Source organism: Camelina sativa, chromosome 16, assembly GCF_030686135.1.
Source record: "Camelina sativa cultivar CO46 ecotype springtype chromosome 16, ASM3068613v1".
In the NCBI taxonomy this organism is placed as follows: domain Eukaryota; kingdom Viridiplantae; phylum Streptophyta; class Magnoliopsida; order Brassicales; family Brassicaceae; genus Camelina; species Camelina sativa.
Window position 1 is genome coordinate 23,342,510 of NC_141895.1, and position 19,967 is coordinate 23,362,476.

The 19,967-nt window shown below is 34.1% G+C and overlaps 4 protein-coding genes across 4 annotated transcripts; 1 reads left to right on the forward strand and 3 right to left on the reverse strand.

Annotated features, from left to right (window-relative positions):
• Window positions 1–2,475: 2,475 nt before the first annotated feature.
• LOC104751503 (24-methylenesterol C-methyltransferase 3) lies at window positions 2,476–4,050 on the reverse strand. Its single transcript, XM_010473457.3, has one exon. It carries the CDS (start codon window positions 3,731–3,733, stop codon window positions 2,651–2,653), a length of 1,083 nt encoding a protein of 360 aa, XP_010471759.2. The 5' UTR covers window positions 3,734–4,050; the 3' UTR covers window positions 2,476–2,650.
• A 2,352-nt stretch (window positions 4,051–6,402) lies between these two features.
• On the reverse strand, window positions 6,403–9,071 carry LOC104751504 (high mobility group B protein 9). The gene is made up of 6 exons (XM_010473458.3): window positions 8,542–9,071; window positions 8,359–8,437; window positions 8,090–8,252; window positions 7,604–7,708; window positions 6,842–7,227; window positions 6,403–6,752 (listed from the first exon to the last, which is right to left on the reverse strand). Exons 1-6 carry the CDS (start codon window positions 8,721–8,723, stop codon window positions 6,639–6,641), a joined length of 1,029 nt encoding a protein of 342 aa, XP_010471760.2. The 5' UTR covers window positions 8,724–9,071; the 3' UTR covers window positions 6,403–6,638.
• An 877-nt stretch (window positions 9,072–9,948) lies between these two features.
• On the reverse strand, window positions 9,949–11,777 carry LOC104751505 (uncharacterized). The gene is made up of 2 exons (XM_010473459.3): window positions 10,543–11,777; window positions 9,949–10,453 (listed from the first exon to the last, which is right to left on the reverse strand). The coding sequence occupies exons 1-2, from the start codon at window positions 11,610–11,612 to the stop codon at window positions 10,117–10,119; spliced, it is 1,407 nt and encodes a 468-aa protein (XP_010471761.1). The 5' UTR covers window positions 11,613–11,777; the 3' UTR covers window positions 9,949–10,116.
• Window positions 11,778–11,971: 194 nt separating this feature from the next.
• On the forward strand, window positions 11,972–15,108 carry LOC104751506 (putative alpha-amylase 2). Its single transcript, XM_087493175.1, has 13 exons — window positions 11,972–12,175; window positions 12,434–12,562; window positions 12,672–12,705; window positions 12,825–12,862; window positions 12,969–13,095; window positions 13,183–13,409; window positions 13,505–13,650; window positions 13,735–13,847; window positions 13,956–14,044; window positions 14,179–14,301; window positions 14,397–14,432; window positions 14,523–14,621; window positions 14,741–15,108. Exons 2-13 carry the CDS (start codon window positions 12,545–12,547, stop codon window positions 14,930–14,932), a joined length of 1,242 nt encoding a protein of 413 aa, XP_087349301.1. The 5' UTR covers window positions 11,972–12,175; window positions 12,434–12,544; the 3' UTR covers window positions 14,933–15,108.
• The last annotated feature ends 4,859 nt before the right edge of the window (window positions 15,109–19,967 follow it).

Genomic DNA, 19,967 nt, shown 5'->3' on the forward strand with positions numbered 1-19,967 from the left:
CTAAGATGTATTAATCCTTAAAAAGTTGTATTATCCTTAAAAAGGTTATCTACTTATCTTTTTTTTTTTTAACTTAAAAAAGGTTATACAAGCATTGTCAGTATTTCGTGTTTCCACGTTGTAGTGTAGGATTGGTCATTGGTCGCCAGCTCCTAAATATTTTTCTAGTGTAGGTTTTGTAATTTTTTCTCTCATTTTGTATATTTCTCATTCAACATGGCACACGTGCTGTTTTTCTTCAATTTCGAGTTCAATATGGCAATTTTATACTCAAACCGAACGAACTGATCACCAAACCGATATGAACTAATATAATTCACTTATCCAAATAATTATATTGTTTATTTTATTTTATTTTTTTTTCATTTTTTTTTTCCATTCTGATTCCAAATAAGAAATGCCACTAGCCAGACTTATTCAAAGCTCTGGGAACTTATGTTCGACGTGTACCCCTCCATCCATTCAATAAAGAAAGTCTTGGTTTCTTGGCTTCACGATTTTTTTTTTTTTTTTTGTAAAATATTGGCTTCACGATTTGATTAAAATATTCAAATGAGGCCTGACTCTTGGATCCATGAACTGTCTGAAACTTTTTTTGTTACTTATTTCAATCAGAAATTCATCTCGTGATATTTATAAGTATATCATATTGATATTTAACTTGCGGTAATTTTTTAAAAATATATCATTGCAACTTTATAAATATATTTAATACTGTATGATTAATAACATTAATGTTATATGGAAAATAGAAAATTAAATATAAAGATTGTTTAGATACATATATAAATATTTATGTATTTTATATAAAGATTACATTACTCTCTGAAGTATATTTTTAAAAATGTTAAATATAGATTCAATGATTTTGCGGATTTATAGGCCCAGCGTCGCCTGTATCTGTTATTGTTGGGAGGGATCATGTTTTCTCCACGAAATATGTATAGGGAAGAAGTTTGGGTTAGGAGCTTCAATAATGTTGGTGCATGATTTAGCCCAATCTGGTCCGATTAAATATGGCCCATGTAAAATGTTTCTACGTTCAGCCCATGTGTTGACTAACAACCAATATCAATATAACTAGATTTTCACAAGTTTTCAAATTCCTAATTAATTAAATTTTATTTAAGTAATTTATATTTTTTGTTTAAAATATTTTTTTTTCTTCTTACTTTTATACAGTTTAAATTACATTAAATTTACATTAAATTTACTAGATTTAGAACCTAATTACATTAAATTTGTTTTTAGATAGAATATAAAATTTTAAAATAATTAGTTTTGTTTTCAATAATTAAACAAAGGTATATATGCATATATGGTATGTTAGTGTATATTTTTATGTGTATATTTTTTTTTTGAAATATTAAGAATATGTTGTAGTATGTGTAATATTTTGTAGTTCATATATTAAATAATTTATAAGTTAATTTTATAAACTATGACTACAAATCTATGGTATATGAAATAAACTAATAGTTTTAGTGTTGGTTTTATAGTCCAAATCCGCCATGCTAGGCGGATCACACAACATGTTAAAATATTTTTAATCCGCAAAAACTCATCATACGAAACCGTGAAAGTAAAACATACTGTGTGAGGTTAAAAATCACTTTCTATCAAATCAATTTTTTAAATTTTTATAAAGTAAAGAATATTAATACTTAGGTTCACCTCTTCATTCACCTCCTTATTAAATTAATTATCTAATGTTAATGACATGCATATAAATAAGTGCCAACTTCAAAATTTAATTTATAAATGTCTTCAAAAATATATATATATATATATATATATATATATAAACAAGTCGAAATTATATTAACGAAGAGCTCTGTAACGTGAACATCGAAAATGAGTATGCCTGGCAGTGCCACCACCCTTATGAATAATGCTGAGTCAACGAGCTTCTGACTTGTTGCGAATATATACTACGTTGCGACTTGCGAGAGGTTCCAAAGGGGATCGATCCAAGGCAAGCACAGCTCATCGAGAGCTAAAGAACACAAACACCATTTTATTACAATTCCCTTACTCAAATACATATTTGTATGATGAATAACTCTTGTCCTTCATCCGTACAACACAGTAAATCTGGATTTGTATCCTCATACACAGTAAATCTGGATTTTGTTGTTATGTGTATATGTTGAAGAATATTTTGTGATGCTGATGATGAATTGATGATCGGGCGATTGACGAATAAGTCATACGCTGATACGCACACGGCATATCGCAAGGCCACAACGATGTCAAATATGTTTTGTTTTTATGTGACTGTGCTTACTACTATCGTACACACCTAACCCCATTTTCATTTACCAAACTAGCCCTTCATCTAAAAAGTAACAAACAACACTACACGTGCAGTGCTAATCCCCTGTTTAGTCGCTGGCGCTACCCTTAGCGATCTTCCACAGTTTAGAAGTTAGAACTAAACAGATATATATAGCCTATCATATATAAGAAATAAAATACCAAATTTCCAGTGATTCATCATCAATCAAAACAAATCAAATTGAAAAGAAGAAGAAGAAAAAAAGAACACTAAACACCAAAGCATATTAATACAATGACAAAAAAAAGATTCTTAAATGGCAAAACAAGAAATTGAAAAATAGAACCAAGAAGAAGAATCTCTCAAACCAAATCATTCAGAAGCTTTCTCTGGTTTTCTACAGAGAATCATATGCATCGGGGAGAAGATTCCAGTCTCACCACCTCTAGTCAAGTAATCAGCAGTCTTAAACAACATATCATGAACATCAACAGTTCCTTTAGGAGCAACTCCAACAGCCGAAAGAATCACAACCACAACATGGTTTCTCCAGTACGCTAGCCTCCCCATCTTTAACCGGTTCCACCACGGTTTCGACGGTGGTTTAGCCAAATCTTTCTCCTTCACTACCTCGAACCCAACTTTCATCGCCGTCGCTGCTATATCTTTGTAGCTTCTTAGCCCGGGAAGCGCGTCTCCTCTCTCGATCCCTTGAATCAGGTCCTTGTGTTCTTCGTCATCGTCTCTGTATTTCTCTGTTGTGACCCATTCGTAGGACACGAACAGAGTTCCTGGTTTCATCACTCTGAAGATCTCTGAGTAGACTTCTTCGAGTTTAGGAGCGTGACACGTGGCTTCGATCGAGTAAGCACCGTCGAACGTGTTTTCCTCGAAGGGCATCTTTAAAAAGTTACCGCAGACGACGTTGCATAGAGAGTCAAGCCCAGCTTTCTTGTTGTGTAGCTTGGCTCGTTGCACTTGGTACTCGTTGATGGTGATCCCAGTGACTTGGGCCTTTGAATGGGCCGCGATGGCTCTCATCGGCCCGCCCACGCCACAGCCAGCGTCGAGGATCTTTTGTCCAGGTTTCACGTTGATGAGATCGACGGCCATCTCTTCGTGGATTCTTGTGGCGTCTTTGTCAGATTTCCCTGGGATATGTGGTGAGAAGTGGAATGATTGTCCCCATCCCCACTCGTAGATGTCTGTAACGAGGTTGTAGAACGTGTCCACGAAGTCTGGAACTTTCTCGGCGGTTTCGATCTCTTTTGGTCGCCGGAAGAATGACCAGTATTGGTCGTAGTTGTCTCTGACTTTCTCGGCGGAGATTGAGCCTCCGGAGAGGTCTGATGCTCGTTTGCCCTTGCGTTCTGCTGGACCTAATACGCAGATGAACCAGTAGAGGGCGCCGGCTATGAGGCCGGCGGTGCAGAAGAGTGCCACCGAGTCCACCATATTTTAGATGTAGGTAGAGAGAAAGAAGGGAACAGAGAGAGAAAGAGAGAGAGGAGACGTTAAGTTCACGACTCTTTACTTTGTTACGGGTTAATGGTTTTTATCTACAAAACATGTATAGTAGGAGTATCCAGTTTAGAATCTCGCAATTAAATAATCCTTTTTAAATAATGGTCCACATTATTTACCTTACCTCTCTATAGAAAAATATCATGGAAAATAAAAAAGAAAAAGAAATGCCATATAAATATACTAGTCATAAACAAAAATAATTGTCATATTGTATATTAATGTGATTTTTTTGTTTATGAAATGAAGATTTTAGTATACAAACCATTTATGTTATGATATATATATTTAACTTAAGCTATGACATAATAAATACATTAAGCTAAAGTTTTGTTTTTTTTTTTATCTTTTTTCTCCTTTTCTCTTTTTGTCAGCCTCCGATATTGAACGTAGCCAACACAATGCTACGAAATCACATATTAAATATGTGCTCCTTTTAGTCTATGTTCACATCTGTTATATGTGATAACAGTGCAAACTCTAGTTATCTCTATATAGTATATAGATCCAGATCTATAGAAGAACTACATGTGAATATTATTGTCATGAGATCATTTTTTACAATCTCGAACTTAAATATCTGAGATGTATATTTCTGTGATATATAGATATATATCCTTGATAAGTTATGCAAGCATTTCACTGTTTCCACGTTGTAGGGTCTCAAGGCCAGCTCCTAAATAATTTTCTATCTGAGGTCTTGTATTTATTTATTTTTTCTCTCGTTGTCCGTACAACTAACTTAGGAATTGTTTTTACATGATTAACTAAGTTAAGAGATAGTGTGTATCAATATATATAAAATGGTTTCAACTGAATCAATCAATGGAAAAACGAAAAAGATACATAATGAAATAGTTGAAGGCTTTGAACATAATGATAAAAACTCCGATGACAAAACAAAAAAGGAATAAGGAACTCCATCGTTAAACCTTGTTCCGGATCCGTGAGATCTCATCAATTTAACAACTATTAGCTGGTCACAATTATTGCTTAAATTATGAATTTTTTTTGGTAGATTGGTAGTATCACATGACTCATATGATCGATCATATCACATGACGATGTGTCAACAACGAATCTTTGCTCACTCCTCATACTTTAACATCGCTCACGTGCTGTTTTTGCGCACACGACATAATTAAATGTGTTAATGAGGACAAGTTCGTTATAGATTGGACCAATTTTATCATACTTTATATGAAACCCGATATTAGTTTACTCTATTCATACCAACTGTAGACCATAATGCACATACGAAAATCGATGTCCAGCTATTATATTCGACCGGAAAAGTATTATTGAAGCTCGTCGAAATCATGATCTATACAATTTGTTAATCTATATATATTTAGTAGACAGATATGAAAGATGAAATCTTCAAATGTGTCTTTTTCACTCTGTGAACACAAAATGCGACAACTGTCGAGAGCTTTCTTCGCATTACTGATGTAAAAATTCATATTTAGATTCCAAATGGGAAAATGCCACTAGCCAGAATTGTTCAAGATCTGGGAACTGTGTTCGACGAGTAACCCTCCATTCGATAAAGAGAGTCTTGGTTTCACGATTTTAACAAACCAGGCGACCAAAAAGAGACAGTTTTTTTTTTCCTGCCCGACTCTTGGATCCATGAACTCTCTGCAACTTTGTTACTTTATTTATTAAACCAATAATGAGTTCATCTCGTGATATTCTCTATTGTCAGATTCAATTATTTAGCGGACTTATAGGCCCAGCGCGGCCTGTATCTGTTATTGGGCCTAAGGAATCATGACTTCTATCTCCGAAGTTATAAGGGAAGAAGTTTAGTTAAAGCATCTCCAATTTTACTCCAGTCCACTTCTATTTTCATTTCTAAAATAGAGATTGCTATTTTTTTTCTCCATTTATAGAAAAACTCTATTTTTACTACAAAAGATTCCTCTATAAATAGAGGAACTCTATTTTAGAGGTGAGAATAGAGGTGAGTTGGAGTAAAACTCACCTCTATTATAGAGGAAATAAATAAGGAAAACCATTGGAGATAATCTTAGATGATGCAATAAGAATTGGTTTGTTTAACAAATCACGCACGTGAGGGCATCTCCAACCCATATCTCTATTTTTTTCTTCAAAATGAAGTAACTCAATTTTGGAGTTGGAGGTTACTCCAACCCTACTCTATTTTCGAGTAAAAAATAGAGATCTCCAAATTGTAATGTAAAATGGAAATAGAGATCTCCATATATAGAGAAAAAATGAAAATCTCTATTTTGGAGACGCGCAAATAGAGATGAGTTGGGGCAAAATTGCCTCCAAACTCTATTATGAAGATAAAAATGGAGATAGGTTGGAGATGGTTTTAGTAAGAGCCTTTTAAGAGTTATCTTATCTTCGTGGAATTGCTGTGTGATTGGTTGTTTTAGATGTTTGTAAGGTTACGTGTCATTATTTGATAGCTTTTGTCTAATTTTGCATTAGTAGATAAGCTTACTTTCAAAAATTAAAGCTACCACAATCTCTTGATTATAATTACATGACCGCTAAGAAAAGAAATCCATCTAAGATTCAGAAACAGCTGACCAAAAAAAAAAATCAGAATATATCTAAGGACTGACTTTCTCAAGGAACTGTCCAATAAAATAAATCCAAACGCACGGGCACGGCTAATCTTGTCAAGTAAGTCAAGCCTTACTTACTGGGCCTAAGTTTAGCAATGGACAATTAGGAGGACAATTACGATAAAACGATAACGACAAGTTAGAAAGAAAAAGAAAAAACGGAGAGGCGTCCGATCTTATAAGAGAGAAACGGCGCAAAACAAATTAACTTCGCTGTTTTTAGAGTAAATCATTTAGCAAACCTTGCCGTTTGTCTTGTCACCATCCCTGAGTCTCAACATCTCTCTGTACTCATTCAGCTCCCTTTGGTACCTCTCCTTGTCCTTTAACCCAATGTTCTGATAAACCTACAATCAAAATAATCAAAAAACTCGGTTAACAACAAATCTAATTACATCCCTAAACCGGTCACGGTTATTAAGATAGAATTTGTTACCGTTCGTTCCTCGGTAGAGAGATTGCTCCACGATTCGCCAATAATCTTCGTGAACTCTCTCTCCTTGTTTGGATAAAGAGACTTGAGCTTGCAATGTTTCTCAGCAAAGAAGAAATTGTAACCGCTCCGGTTGGGTTTTGGGTAATTCGGGTCTTCTCTGCGTCTGCTTCTTCGTCTTTTTCCTGAACGGCGTCGTCTACTCCCGGTATCAGCATAAGGCGCAACGGCACCGTTGAGTACAGTGGTTGGTGGTGATGATGATGGGCCAGGCTGGGCCGGGTGGTAAAGCACGCCGTTAAGAATCTCTGAGCCCAACTTTACTTTGACAAGATAACCACAGTCGAATTTGCCTTCTATTGTACCAATGGCTGTGAAACTCGATGAACCTGTGCCATGTATTAAAAAAATATCACATGTAATATATGATAAGCAAACTTAAAAATACATAACATTATCTTATGTGAACAAAAAAATCTTATAGCTTCTATGTATTTTAGCCAACAAAATCCAAATGAATATGCATCAACCATAATGACAGTGGGACCATTATGATTCTAGACTATATTTTGAAAAGTATATTTGAGATAAACATGAAGATTTTACGATTAGTACATAAAGCTAACTGGACAATCATCATGCGACATTAAAATCTGCCCCTAAATATAAGTTACACACATATCTAATCATTATTTAATAGACTTAAATCACTAGTCCTTATAAAAACAATGATATAAAACGTAGATAATACGGTACGATACGAACCTTGAGAAGGAGGAGGAAGAGAATTATGATATCTTATACTCGGAGGAGTATACTCGACTAGAGCCAGTTCTTTGTTCGTTGAAGGATCCTTGGCATGAAATGTAGCTGCAAAATTTGATATTCATTTTATGTGTGTTAGCATAAATAAATAACGTCTAGTTCCAAGATCATAATTACAATAACCATATAGATAAAAAAACTGATGAGTAAAATTCGGTAAAAACAATCGTGGATTACCAAGTTTGTAACTAATTAATAGTACTCGTAAGAATGTGTCCCACGATCGAACCCATAAACTTAACATTTTGGAATTTTCATTTGTAATATAACTAACTTATATGAATTTCAAGTCAAAATGGTAAACAATTGAATTTGCTAGTCTTAGGGCATTAAAGACGATATGAGCAAAGTACTTTATGATTCATTGGTTAGCATTAATCAAAAGGATTGAATTAAAAGAAGTCTCAAGTAAGAAATAAACAAAACCTGTGGGATGAAGAAGAGGACCACGAGCATTGAAGAGATGAACTTGTTCGTAATGGAAGAGAAGATTAAGGTAATGTTTCCTTAAGACAAACGAAGCACTTGTTGTGGTCGCAGAGAATCTAAACACTCCTCCAACTTCCCTCCATTTTTTCTCTGCTACTACCTTTAAATTTACATGCATTTTGTTCCAAAAAAAATCAACATATAAAATATATAAAGCCATAAAAAAAAAAATTGGGTAAAGAAAACCAAAAAAAAAAAGTGTTGACCTTTTCGTAACCTCCCCTCCTCGTGACTTCCACATACAAAACATGCAAATCCAGTTCTTTTCCACCAATCACAGGAATCCTTTGTAATATATATTCAATAAATTAAGAGAAATTAAATGACGAAATATGTATGAGAAGAATAAAGTAAGAAGAACAAAGAGGAAGAGAATAATATATAGTTACATGAATTTAGTGGTCATAATGGAGTGAAACCGCCTGAGAGTATCCCAGAAGCGAGAAGAATCTTTAACAACGACTTCATGTGAATCCAATGGTTCTGGATACTCTTTTCTCTTCGTCGGTGAAGTCGCCGTCGTTTCTACCGTCGCCTGAGACGGTGTCGATTCGTTCTCTTCCGATGACATCGCTTAAGAGAGGGTGCGTGAGACTATTACTTCTCTTTTTAATTTTTAATGGTGGAGGAGTGGTTTTGTGTTTTTGTTTTTGTTTTGTCTGGTCTCTCTTTTTTGGGTTTTGGTTTAAGGAAAGAAGAGAAAAGATAACGATTCAAGATAAGATTTGTGATTTTAATCAGAAAGAAATACGAAAATATAAAATTTTTATTTTGCTAAGGAATTAAAAGTAACGGACGTGAGTGAGGATTTGTCATTTTCTTTCTTTTTTTGTGTGTGTTTTTAATACATACCACAAGCAAAATTAAACATTTGTATACTTTTGTAGTTGTGTGTATATATTTTTGCTTTCAGAAAATTATTTTGTTTTTATTTTCGAGGCGTTTTTGAATGATGTTGCTTAGTAATTTGTCTGATGCTACTAATTACTTTTTTGACAGGTTATTAATACTGATATTATTGCATTTGTACCCCCACCTACTTTATAGATTTTTTTGAATCAAGCTTACGAGCAGTCGAAATTTAGTCACATCTGTTTCTTTCCAACGTTATCAATAATACAGTTCAAAAGTTTTGAAATTTCTTTAGTCCATTTTTATATGAAAACATCGATTATATCTAAAGACGACTCTCTTGCTTCTTCAATCCTAAAATATATGGAAAAAAAAAATCAAGAATGTGAGTAAAAGTTAAGAATTTGGAACACGATGTATACACTAATGACACTTGAAAACAAAAGCAGCGTTTTAGGTGAGGAATTTAAAAGAGACTCAGAGTACGATCTTGAATATCAAATGTTTGGCATTTAAAAACCTTTGAAAAAATGTGTCACTGTTGAGTATTTGACATGCATTGGTAAGCTAAAGTTAAAGTAGTACTTATTATTAGTGCAGACGAAGATAGGAGTCACACCCTAAAACTCATCGGGTCAATCGATGGTCTGACATTTTATTTACCCTAAATAACAATTTTTTAAACAATCAATTTAAAGATTATAAAAAATAAAATAAAAAGTAAAAGTTATGGGTGCTTCGGAGAGGTTGACGTGGGGATTAGGGGATTTTATGGTTCTGCTCAAATGTAACGTCACGTCTCTCTGCCTGTAGATTCGGTTCCACGTTTCTTCCTTATAATCATTTTTACTTCATTATTATTATTCGATTAACATTGTTCTAATTAGATTCTTCTTCTTTTCTTCCATACAGTAAAATCTTTTAGATGACGACGACATTAGAAGTGACTTTTAAACTCTTTGGTGTTAAAAACAGAACGAGGTCTTTTACAATCAATTTTTTGGTTACACCATATAACACACAAAAAATCATTAATTTAAAAGTTACAAGAATCGTTAATCAACGTTGTTGAAGAGCATAAACGATGTCAAAATCTTCAAACTAAGCTTTCATCATTTTGGCTTAGAGACTTCCTCGTGGTGGGTTTCATCAACCTTTTTATGGACAAGAACTTGGTCCGTGTTATGTCCATGGCTGCCAAAATTTAGGTCAGGATAGTTTCTATGGTTCAAAGAATGCAACCAAAGAGCCATATTTCCATATTTTCGCTCTGTAGCGCCGATATGAGAATATATATGCTTCAATTTGAATGCTTCAGCTTCTTCTTTGAATGCTTCCATTGACACTTCCTCATGACTGTCTTCAAAGTTTTTGTTATAAGACGTGAAGAAGCATTCATCAAGGTAGAGTCCAACTTCTGGAGCCATTGGTACAGTTATATCCACATCCCTGTTACAAACAATTTCAAACTGAGCATCAAAACAACCATAACTATAGACACGGGCAAGCTTTAAACAGAAAAGAAGAAGGAAGCTTACTTGCTGAAAGCAGTCTGGATAAGTGATTCAGATGCACAATTCCTCATGATTGCAACAGCAAGACCCATCATCTTACGAATCTGATGAAGCATGAAGCTTTTGCCCAAGACTTCACACTTAATAAAGTCAATACCATCGAGATTAATGACAGTATCAGCGGTGAAGGAGATGATGTGACGATGAGCAGCTGGATCATCTGCTTTCACTCTTGTAGTAAAGTTATGAAAATTATATGATCCAACATAACAACTCAGTATTCTACTGAACCTTTCCTTCTCCTTTTCCCCGTAACAAAACTTGCTCTTTCCCTCGGCCATTTTAATCTTCTCTGATGAACTTGTATTCAATTTACAACTATCTTCTTGTATCCTAGCTACATGAACATCAACTGAGCTTAAGCTAGCAAAATCAGAACTCAAAGCTTCGATCTTGACGTCAGTTCTTAATGCACTAGACTTGTTCGACAAAATGTCTGACTGAACATTCAATGACTTTGTAACGAAGCAGTTTCTTTTCCCATTGCCCACAACATCTGGAATCTTACGACCTCTCTCTGAGCACGCAATACACTTAACATAAACCTCGCCTGAACCTAAACTAGCCATTACCGCTTCTCTATCACGATGCGAGATTGGATCAAGAGCAAACACTGGAAGCAGATACACATACCTTCTTCGATCGCAAAACTTCTTGGAACTAAACGACGGCGTAACATGCTTATAACCAAAGATCCTAATCTGATTAGGGAGATTCGAATTGAGACGATCCACGAATCCAGGCGGATCAACGTTGAAGCGACCTGAAACTACTTGTCCCACAGCACTCACTCCTTTATCGGTTCGTGCAGATCGTGCGAAATCGTATAGTTTAGGCTTCCCTCTAATGGACTCAGGTACAGCTCCGGCGTGGAACAGAGCTTCTTCGAGCTCGCCTTCAATGGTCTTCGCGCCTGGATTCTTTTGCATCCCTTGGTACCCTACACCGCAAAACGCAAAGATTATAGCAACTTTTTGAGGCTCCTTGCCGCCGCCTCCGCCGCGGTACAAGTCTGTTTCGTCTTCTGTCAACATTTTTGAGCTTCGTATGGTCTAAACCTCGATCAGGAACCTCGTACCGGGTGAAATTTCTAGCTTTTCTGGCTCCTGATTCTCCATTATTATTGATAAGAGTTCATCGAACTCTAGTTTTCAAGCCTTCCCCTCTGCAACGACTACGTGAATTGGCTACCACCGGACAAAAGTCAAAACCCTAGAAGACGACTGAGGAGAAAACTACGCCGTTTTAGATATCAGATTGCTTTTTTAACTGGGCCTTTAGTTATCTTTTACATATGGGCTTTATCTTAAGCCCAAATACTTTCTGCATATTTTTATATCTCAAATCAAATTTGAAAAAGTTTTTAAGTTGTTTCTTTATAACAGCAGTCAACGCGTCTAGAATCCAGAGAAGAGGACGAATGAGAAAAATAAAAACGCAAACTTTGGCTATGATGAAGCTTCTTCGTTTATCGACTGAGTCCAGATTCAAAGAAAGGAAAAACAAAAAGAAAAAAGAAGCTTTCTTTCTCTGTTGAGATTCTCCGCTCAAGTTGTTTACAGCTTAGTACTTTATTTTTTTTTTTTTTTTGAAGAAGGTATTGTATTCTATAATTGGCTCATCTATGAAACCGTAGAATCGAATCGTCACTTTAGGTTTTGGGGCCATACTCCAATTAGCTCTGTGTTTTGTTTTTAATTTTTATACCTCTGACACCTTTTTAATAAAGTTAATTGTGTGTGGCCGAAATTTGTTATGAAAATTTTGATTCTGATTCGTTTTTGGGACATGGGTCTCATAAAACTGAAGTCAATCAGTTCACGTCCCCTCTTTCGGCTCTATATATTATATACAGGTTTGTTTTGCAAAGGGACTTTATAGAAACATCTCACGAAGAAGCAGCAGTAGCTTCGTTTCTTCCTTGAGTTTTGGTCGATCGGGTTTTACTGAGCCTAATTATCTCGACATGGGCTACTATAACAATGTATGTGCCTTTTGTTTTCTTTTTTTTTCTTTTTTCTTTTTTGCTCTACCATATATGTTCAAATTGTTGTCCCATCTTTCTTTGTTTCTAAAGCATGATACTTTTGCAGGTCTTTGATGAATGCAACGACCATACTGATATAGGTAAATTACATAGGATTTTAATTTCAGGATTCAGCCTTATGCTCATGAGTTTTCAGGTTCTTAGTTTTAAAGCTGTAATTAGTTATTAAAGTAGTCTATTGCTTTTTTCTCTATATCAGGTCGAGTTCTACGCGATGGAAGGGAAGTCATTCTCCAGGTAATCTCATCTTTATATTATAGTTTAACACTTATAACTGTATAATCTTGGTTTGACCTTAGCCGCCTTATAGACCCTAAGAGAAATTTGGAATTCTATATCTCAGGCGTATAATTGGGAATCTCACAAACATGATTGGTGGAGAAACTTGGACGGGAAAGTTCCTGACATCGCAAAATCTGGCTTTACTTCTGCATGGTTGCCACCACCATCTCAGTCTCTTGCACCAGAAGGTTAGAGTATATTGATTTTTAAGAGCTTTTGTATATTTGAAATCAAATAACTATTACTAACTGCAGAAATGGTTATTGTAAGTCCAGGTTATCTTCCACAGGACCTTTATTCATTAAACTCAGCATATGGCTCTGAGCATCTTTTGAAATCCTTACTTCGTAAGATGAAACAGTACAAAGTTAGAGCTATGGCTGATATTGTTATCAATCATCGTATTGGGACAACGAGAGGACATGGTGGAATGTATAACCGTTATGATGGCTCTTCATTACCATGGGATGAACACGCCGTGACTTCTTGCACCGGAGGACTCGTGAGTGATGAACTGATGATTATATTACATGTTTGATAGATATCATTAATTCATTATGTTCTGAAAAGCTAAAGAAAAGTATTCCATTAAAACAGGGTAACCGAAGCACCGGGGCAAGTTTCAATGGTGTTCCAAATGTTGACCACACTCAGCATTTTGTTAGGAAAGATATCATCGGGTGGCTTCGTTGGCTGCGCAACACTGTCGGCTTTCAAGATTTCCGTTTTGACTTTGCTAGGGGGTAAGTTTTCTCTTCGCTTTAACTCATTTGTTTGTTTGTTTGTGGAGTCCTTAATCTGTGAAAATTTGAATGTAATCGTTGCAGTTATTCAGCAAATTATGTGAAGGAATACATTGGAGCAGCGAAACCGTTATTCTCGGTTGGAGAATGTTGGGACTCTTGCAAATACAATGGTCATGGTCTAGACTATAATCAAGGTTTCACAATGTCTCTTTATCGTATACCTTTTGTGAATTGTTTTCACATGTGACTCTAGTTCCATGATTCTAGTGGTAAGAAATTATAACACTTTTGATTATTTACAGATAGCCATAGACAGCGTATAATCAATTGGATCGATTCCACGGGACAGATTTCTGCTGCATTTGACTTCACAACTAAAGGAATTCTTCAGGTACGTATCTGTGTTAGTTGTTTTAGTTAATTGATAGTTAATCTTATCTTCCGCTATGACACCTTCATATATGTTTTTTTGGCTTACATAATGTCGCCATTGTATTGAAATTCAAATGCATCATGTTACTACAGGAAGCCGTCAAAGGTCAGTATTGGCGTTTATGTGATGCTCAAGGGAAGCCTCCGGGTGTAATGGGATGGTGGCCTTCAAGAGCTGTCACATTCCTGGATAACCATGACACTGGCTCTACTCAGGTTACCTTTCTATTTCTTCTGTTGATCATGTGCTTTTAAGCCTTCACATGTTTGCTAACCTTTTCTTGTGGCTGCACTTTTTGTTGGTTTCATAGGCTCATTGGCCGTTCCCTTCATACCACATTATGGAGGTAAATAAGCTCTTAAGACAAAATAATATCCTTTTCCTTACAGTTTAAGTCTCTCCCTAATCAATGAAGTTCGGTTTTGTGTTTTTGCAGGGTTATGCATATATACTTACTCATCCCGGCATCCCCTCTGTATTCTACGATCACTTTTACAACTGGGGAAGCTCTATCCATGATCAGATTGTCAAACTGGTATTATTTTGTTCATTTATATATATATCCAGCATTTTATTGGATCCATGGTCCTACGTTTTGGATCTTTTCTAAAACAGGTCCTCTGTTTTTCTTTTCTCGTTTTTATTCATTGGCAGATTGACATTAGGAGGCGACATGATATCCACAGTAGGTCAACGGTCCGCATTTTAAAAGCTGAATCTAACTTATACGCAGCCATTGTTGGTGAGAAACTGTGCATGAAGCTCGGAGACGGCTCTTGGTGCCCTTCTGGAAGAGACTGGACTCTAGCAACAAGTGGCCATCGCTATGCCGTCTGGCTCAAGTAATCTTGCTGTTCTTTCTAGACCAAACTTTCGTATCGATGTCAAAGGTTCTGGTCTTCAGAGTCCAGTAATATATGTAATTCATTTTCTGTACCGGGTTTTACAATAATGTCAAGCACTTACGTCTTCATGACGTAAGAATTTATAAGCTATATTCCTATGCAAGTGTTAAATTTGCATTTTGTGTGAATTTTTTAGTTAACGTGTTATATACAAAACTGTATTGCGTGGTGAGAAAGAGTAATGGAGACTATAGTAGAAAGGGTTTTACACTTTTCTATGAGAAGTAAGTTGACTTGTGCTGTGTTTCAAAAAGTTAATGTATTCAGATTGCAAGATAAAACCATATACAAGATTTTTAAAAATAATTTGTAGGGTACAAAGCAGATGATAATGGACATTAGCTAGGGTTTGTTGATAAGATAAATTGATACTTGCCATTAAAAAAAAACCTCATTTATTTTAAGCATGGTCTAGAAAACTCAAGTTTAGCTATTCCTTGGTCAAAAAGACTAAAAAACATGGGTGTGTATATTACATTACTATTGGTGGCCACTAGACTAGGACTTGACGAGCAGAGAGATCTTATAAAGTAGATGATGTGTGTTTGTGTATATTATATATATGGTCATAAGACTTCATCATTTTTGTTTTGAATTTTTAACAACAAAACCCCAATACCTTTTTTTTAATTACTAACACTGTCTTTTCCATCTAATTTTCTTATATATTTGACTAAGGGCTTTGTATGGTGTTTTAATCCAAGTAGTATATTAATTTTTTGGGAACTGCATAAAAAGAACAAAATCGAATCAATCATGAACACCTTCTGGCTTCACGTGAACATGCTGTGGTAAAAAGATATTTCTGTTCATAGAAGGTCTCCTAGATCTTTCAAGTTATTAAATTGTTTTCTTCTGAATTTTTTAATGGTCATGGATTATAAAGCTACTAGATGCGTTGCTACTGGTACATATCATGCTGTGCTTTCAAGTTTCAAAACACACCCACGGAGAATATAAGTACAGAACTACAGACCGTAATAGACTACAGACCGTATAACATAATTGTCCAAGTATAAAGAAAACTATGAAAATATATAAAACCTATTAAACGGAAGTTAGAGAAAATTAATAATGATTTGATAAGAAATTATACAAGTTAATCCGGAGGAAATGATGGTGAATGGTGATGATGAGCATGAGAGATAGAAATGTCCCGCATGCATATTGCATAAGAAAAAAGTGAAAAAAGGGGATTTATCACAAAAAAAAACTTGGCTAAACTGTGAGTAAATTCCTGTCTATTCTAAACCTTTTATTACAATTTACCAGTGTTAAAGTGCGACTTAGCTACTAATTAGTTACACATTTTCCAATTTCATGTCTCACTCTTGTTTAAAAAATTATCCAAATCTAAAAAATAAAAGCGTATAATTATAGTAACTTTTTGTTGATTTCTTGACCAAAAAAAGAAAAACAGGTTGAATATATCACATTGCTTTTTTTTTCAACAGTAGTACATTGCATTTTCTGGTCTAATCATATATTCCAAAAATCAAATCTTGCAAAAATTTCTACAGTTATAGTCAAAACAATTTTGTCTTCTTACGGTTTTCTAAAAATATGTATATATCTTTCCTTTTTGTATCTCAAAATATTACAAGTTTTTTACAAAAAATAAAAAAATGAATATATATAATACTTTCGAATAAGTCACAAATAAGTTGTAAATGGTGGGGTTTTAAATGTACCCAACCCGTTTTCTAAATGATAGTTTGAAAAAAAAAAAATATGCATGCTATAAAAAAATTATCTACAATATAAAAATACATCTATTATTAAGAACAACGAATCCTAATATATTTACTTCAAATAACAAATTGTCAAGTTGCTTTTATTTCAAAAGAAAATCTCTCGTATCTTAAAAACAATTATGGCCATCTTTGATATCATGTATATATAATGGTGGAATGGTGTTTTTACACAAACAAAACCATAGTATTAAAAAGCTTTGACTTTACAATCAAAAGCAAAGAATTCTAATGCTAAAGTCACAATCTATATATGTTGTATATTGCAAGTCAAGCCCAGGATTTGTAGGGCGTTAGAGTCGTCTTCATTAGTGCATTCGGTTCGTCTTTTATGGACCTATAGGTGTGAAACTGTGAATCTAATGGTAAATTTTCCATAACAAATATAAACACATTGACAAAAATAAAGTTCTAATCAAAATTGTAGCTATAAAATTATAAATGTAATACAACGACGAATATGAACATATAGCCAAAAACAAAAGTTACTCCGGGGAGAAATTATTAGCTCTGAAAATTACTGATACGACGCTAACAAAGCTAATAATAGTGTATGTATATCGACGGTTGCTCCTCTTCCTGTATAAAAGTCACTACTCGCAATTATAGTTTACCAACTATCCCTCTATCCCTGCATTTTTTTTACTTTTGTTGCCTTTTTTTGAAACCTCTGCATAGTTTAATTAGAGAAAATACATTTGAAAGTACATAATTAGTTTTTGTTAATAATAATATAGATTTGGTATTTATATTAACGGAATACGATATCAGTTTAGGCAATCATGCGGTGGGGTAAAAAGCATTTGTCCATGCATCGAGCTTTGCGTTAAACGAATTATGTATATAGCATGCTCCTACACTATTTATCTAGGATCCTGATATATATGTTAAACAAAATGAATCCATGTCATCAACAAACAAATTAAAACCCATAAGTGTTTTTCCTTTTAAAATAAAATAATTAACTTTGACAGAAGAAAAACATAAGAATCTTTCAACCTAAAAGAAAATAAAATGTCCGGAAGATAGAATGCATAATAATAAATAAAATAAAAAAAGCCTTTCTATAAGGGAACCAAAAGCGACCGCCATGTTAACATCGGAAATCTATTCATATACATATATGTGTCTGTGTGACTGTATGTATACGTCTTCTCTTATTATGAACTTTTAGAAAACATATCAAGACATGTGTATAAATCGATAGCATGGTGATATTCGGGAAAGTATAATTTGAAGCCATTTCTCACCTAAATGATTCAATCATACCACTGACAATTTCACTACGCGACAAACCCATGGTTTTTTAGTTCATCTCACAGTCAATAACAATAAATTGGATTTAGACTAAAAAGATGAAGTTAGATGAAAAAAATCGTTTATGTCTTTTCTCTGTTGTCAATAAATACGAAACTAAACCAAACAGAAACAGTAAATACGAAACCTATTTTGTCAAACCGGTCGTTCCGGCAAATCTTCTTGACTTCTTTAAACAAAACTGTGTAACAATACTCCATTTGTTTTTAAATTTCTGGCATAATATTTTTTTTGGTGAAATGTGGAGAATTCAATGGAGAGAAAGTTAGATGGGGGTGGTAGATTTTGAGGCAATAAATAGTGAGAAGAATTACGAGTTGTTGTAATTAATGCACGCAAGGTATGCATATTTGTTTTCTCATCCACACTACCGAATGAATAATAAGTCCTTTTTTTTTGTTGGAGTTTGTTCCCGTTTATGAGAAAATAATACTACAAAAATAAAATAACAAAACAACAATACATACTCCCCGAAAAACAAATTGTCACAAAGGAATAAATGAGACTTTGCAGGTTGTGGGAGTGATGAGTGCGACATCTCAGTCGACAGAAGGGAAAATATGATTTTGTTATATAGTATTAATAAAATGATGTCATTCCAATTGTATTTTATTTTTATTTTTTTGGTGTTTAAACTTTAAAGTAAGATAACCAAAAAAAAAAGAAGAGATTGACCTTCTTCTTGAATATTCGTCGATTTATTTTAGTGTAGCATGGTTAATTTAGCTAGGTCAAAAATTTGAAATAATCTTTAATATAAAATTTGTGTTATACTTATACTACATCCATGAGCCTAGGATTCTGCAATCCACTCCATGGTGGAGTTTTAAATGGACCCATCAATTGGAAGTTGCTTCACACGAATTGAAGTCAGATATTGTTAATTTTACATGACTCTCAATAATAATATACTACATATTTTTAAAAGTATATATTTTTACATATTTAATTTCTATATTACGTACATGTGTTAAAGATATATTGTATATATTAAAAAAAAATTCACAAGCAAATAGAAATCGCTTTCTCTCCAATAGAACAATTTTAATTATAGAACATGTGATCAAATCAAAAATTGTTATGGGTGAGTTAAGATTTAGCTAGCAAATGTGGATTCTGATTAACAAAATCCGTGTCGTGGCATAATATAAAATACAAAAATATTTTGTTAATCAGTACTTGTTAAAAGTCTTCATTTGATTCGAGTTCATTCGACTAACATATAAATTCTAAAGTAAAGTTTATCTCAAATTTTAATTCTTTTTGGTTTTCTATAACTTTGAGCAAATTTTCATAGTGTTACTAAACCATAGTCAATTATAAATGGTGCCGTTTCAATGTTGTGGTCCGGAAAAAAAGTTGAGAAAAGGAAAAACGAACGGTAGGTCGTAGGCGTAAAAGAGAACCCCGTTGAATTTGACATTTTGCTTTCCTAATAAAATCCCTAGAAATTTATTGGGTTTTTTTGGCTTATACCATCATTAGGTACTCTTTGGAAAAGAAGAAAACTTATTGAGAGAGAGAGAGGAAAGAGCTTGTTGTTATTTACTTTATTTTCCCGAGAAAACCCTTTTGAGTTTCTTCTACTTTCATTTTGTTTCTTCCAAATTTCTTTCTTCACTGTTCTTTTTTGTTGTTGTTTCTGTTCATAGTTGTTAGATCTTATGTCTTTTCAAATCCGAATCTTAAAAACTTGATAGTATATCTCTTTTCATTTGATTAAACCCATCCACACAAATTCCAGCTCTCGAGACGATACATTATTGTTCGATCTTCTCCGTAGCTTTGTGACAACAGAATCTAGCTAGGGTTTCGTTTTTTTTTTTTTAATTTTCTTTTATTCTTTGTTTTTTAAGTCTTTGGTTCATAAATTTCCTCCTACAAAACAACAACTGTACATCACCATCA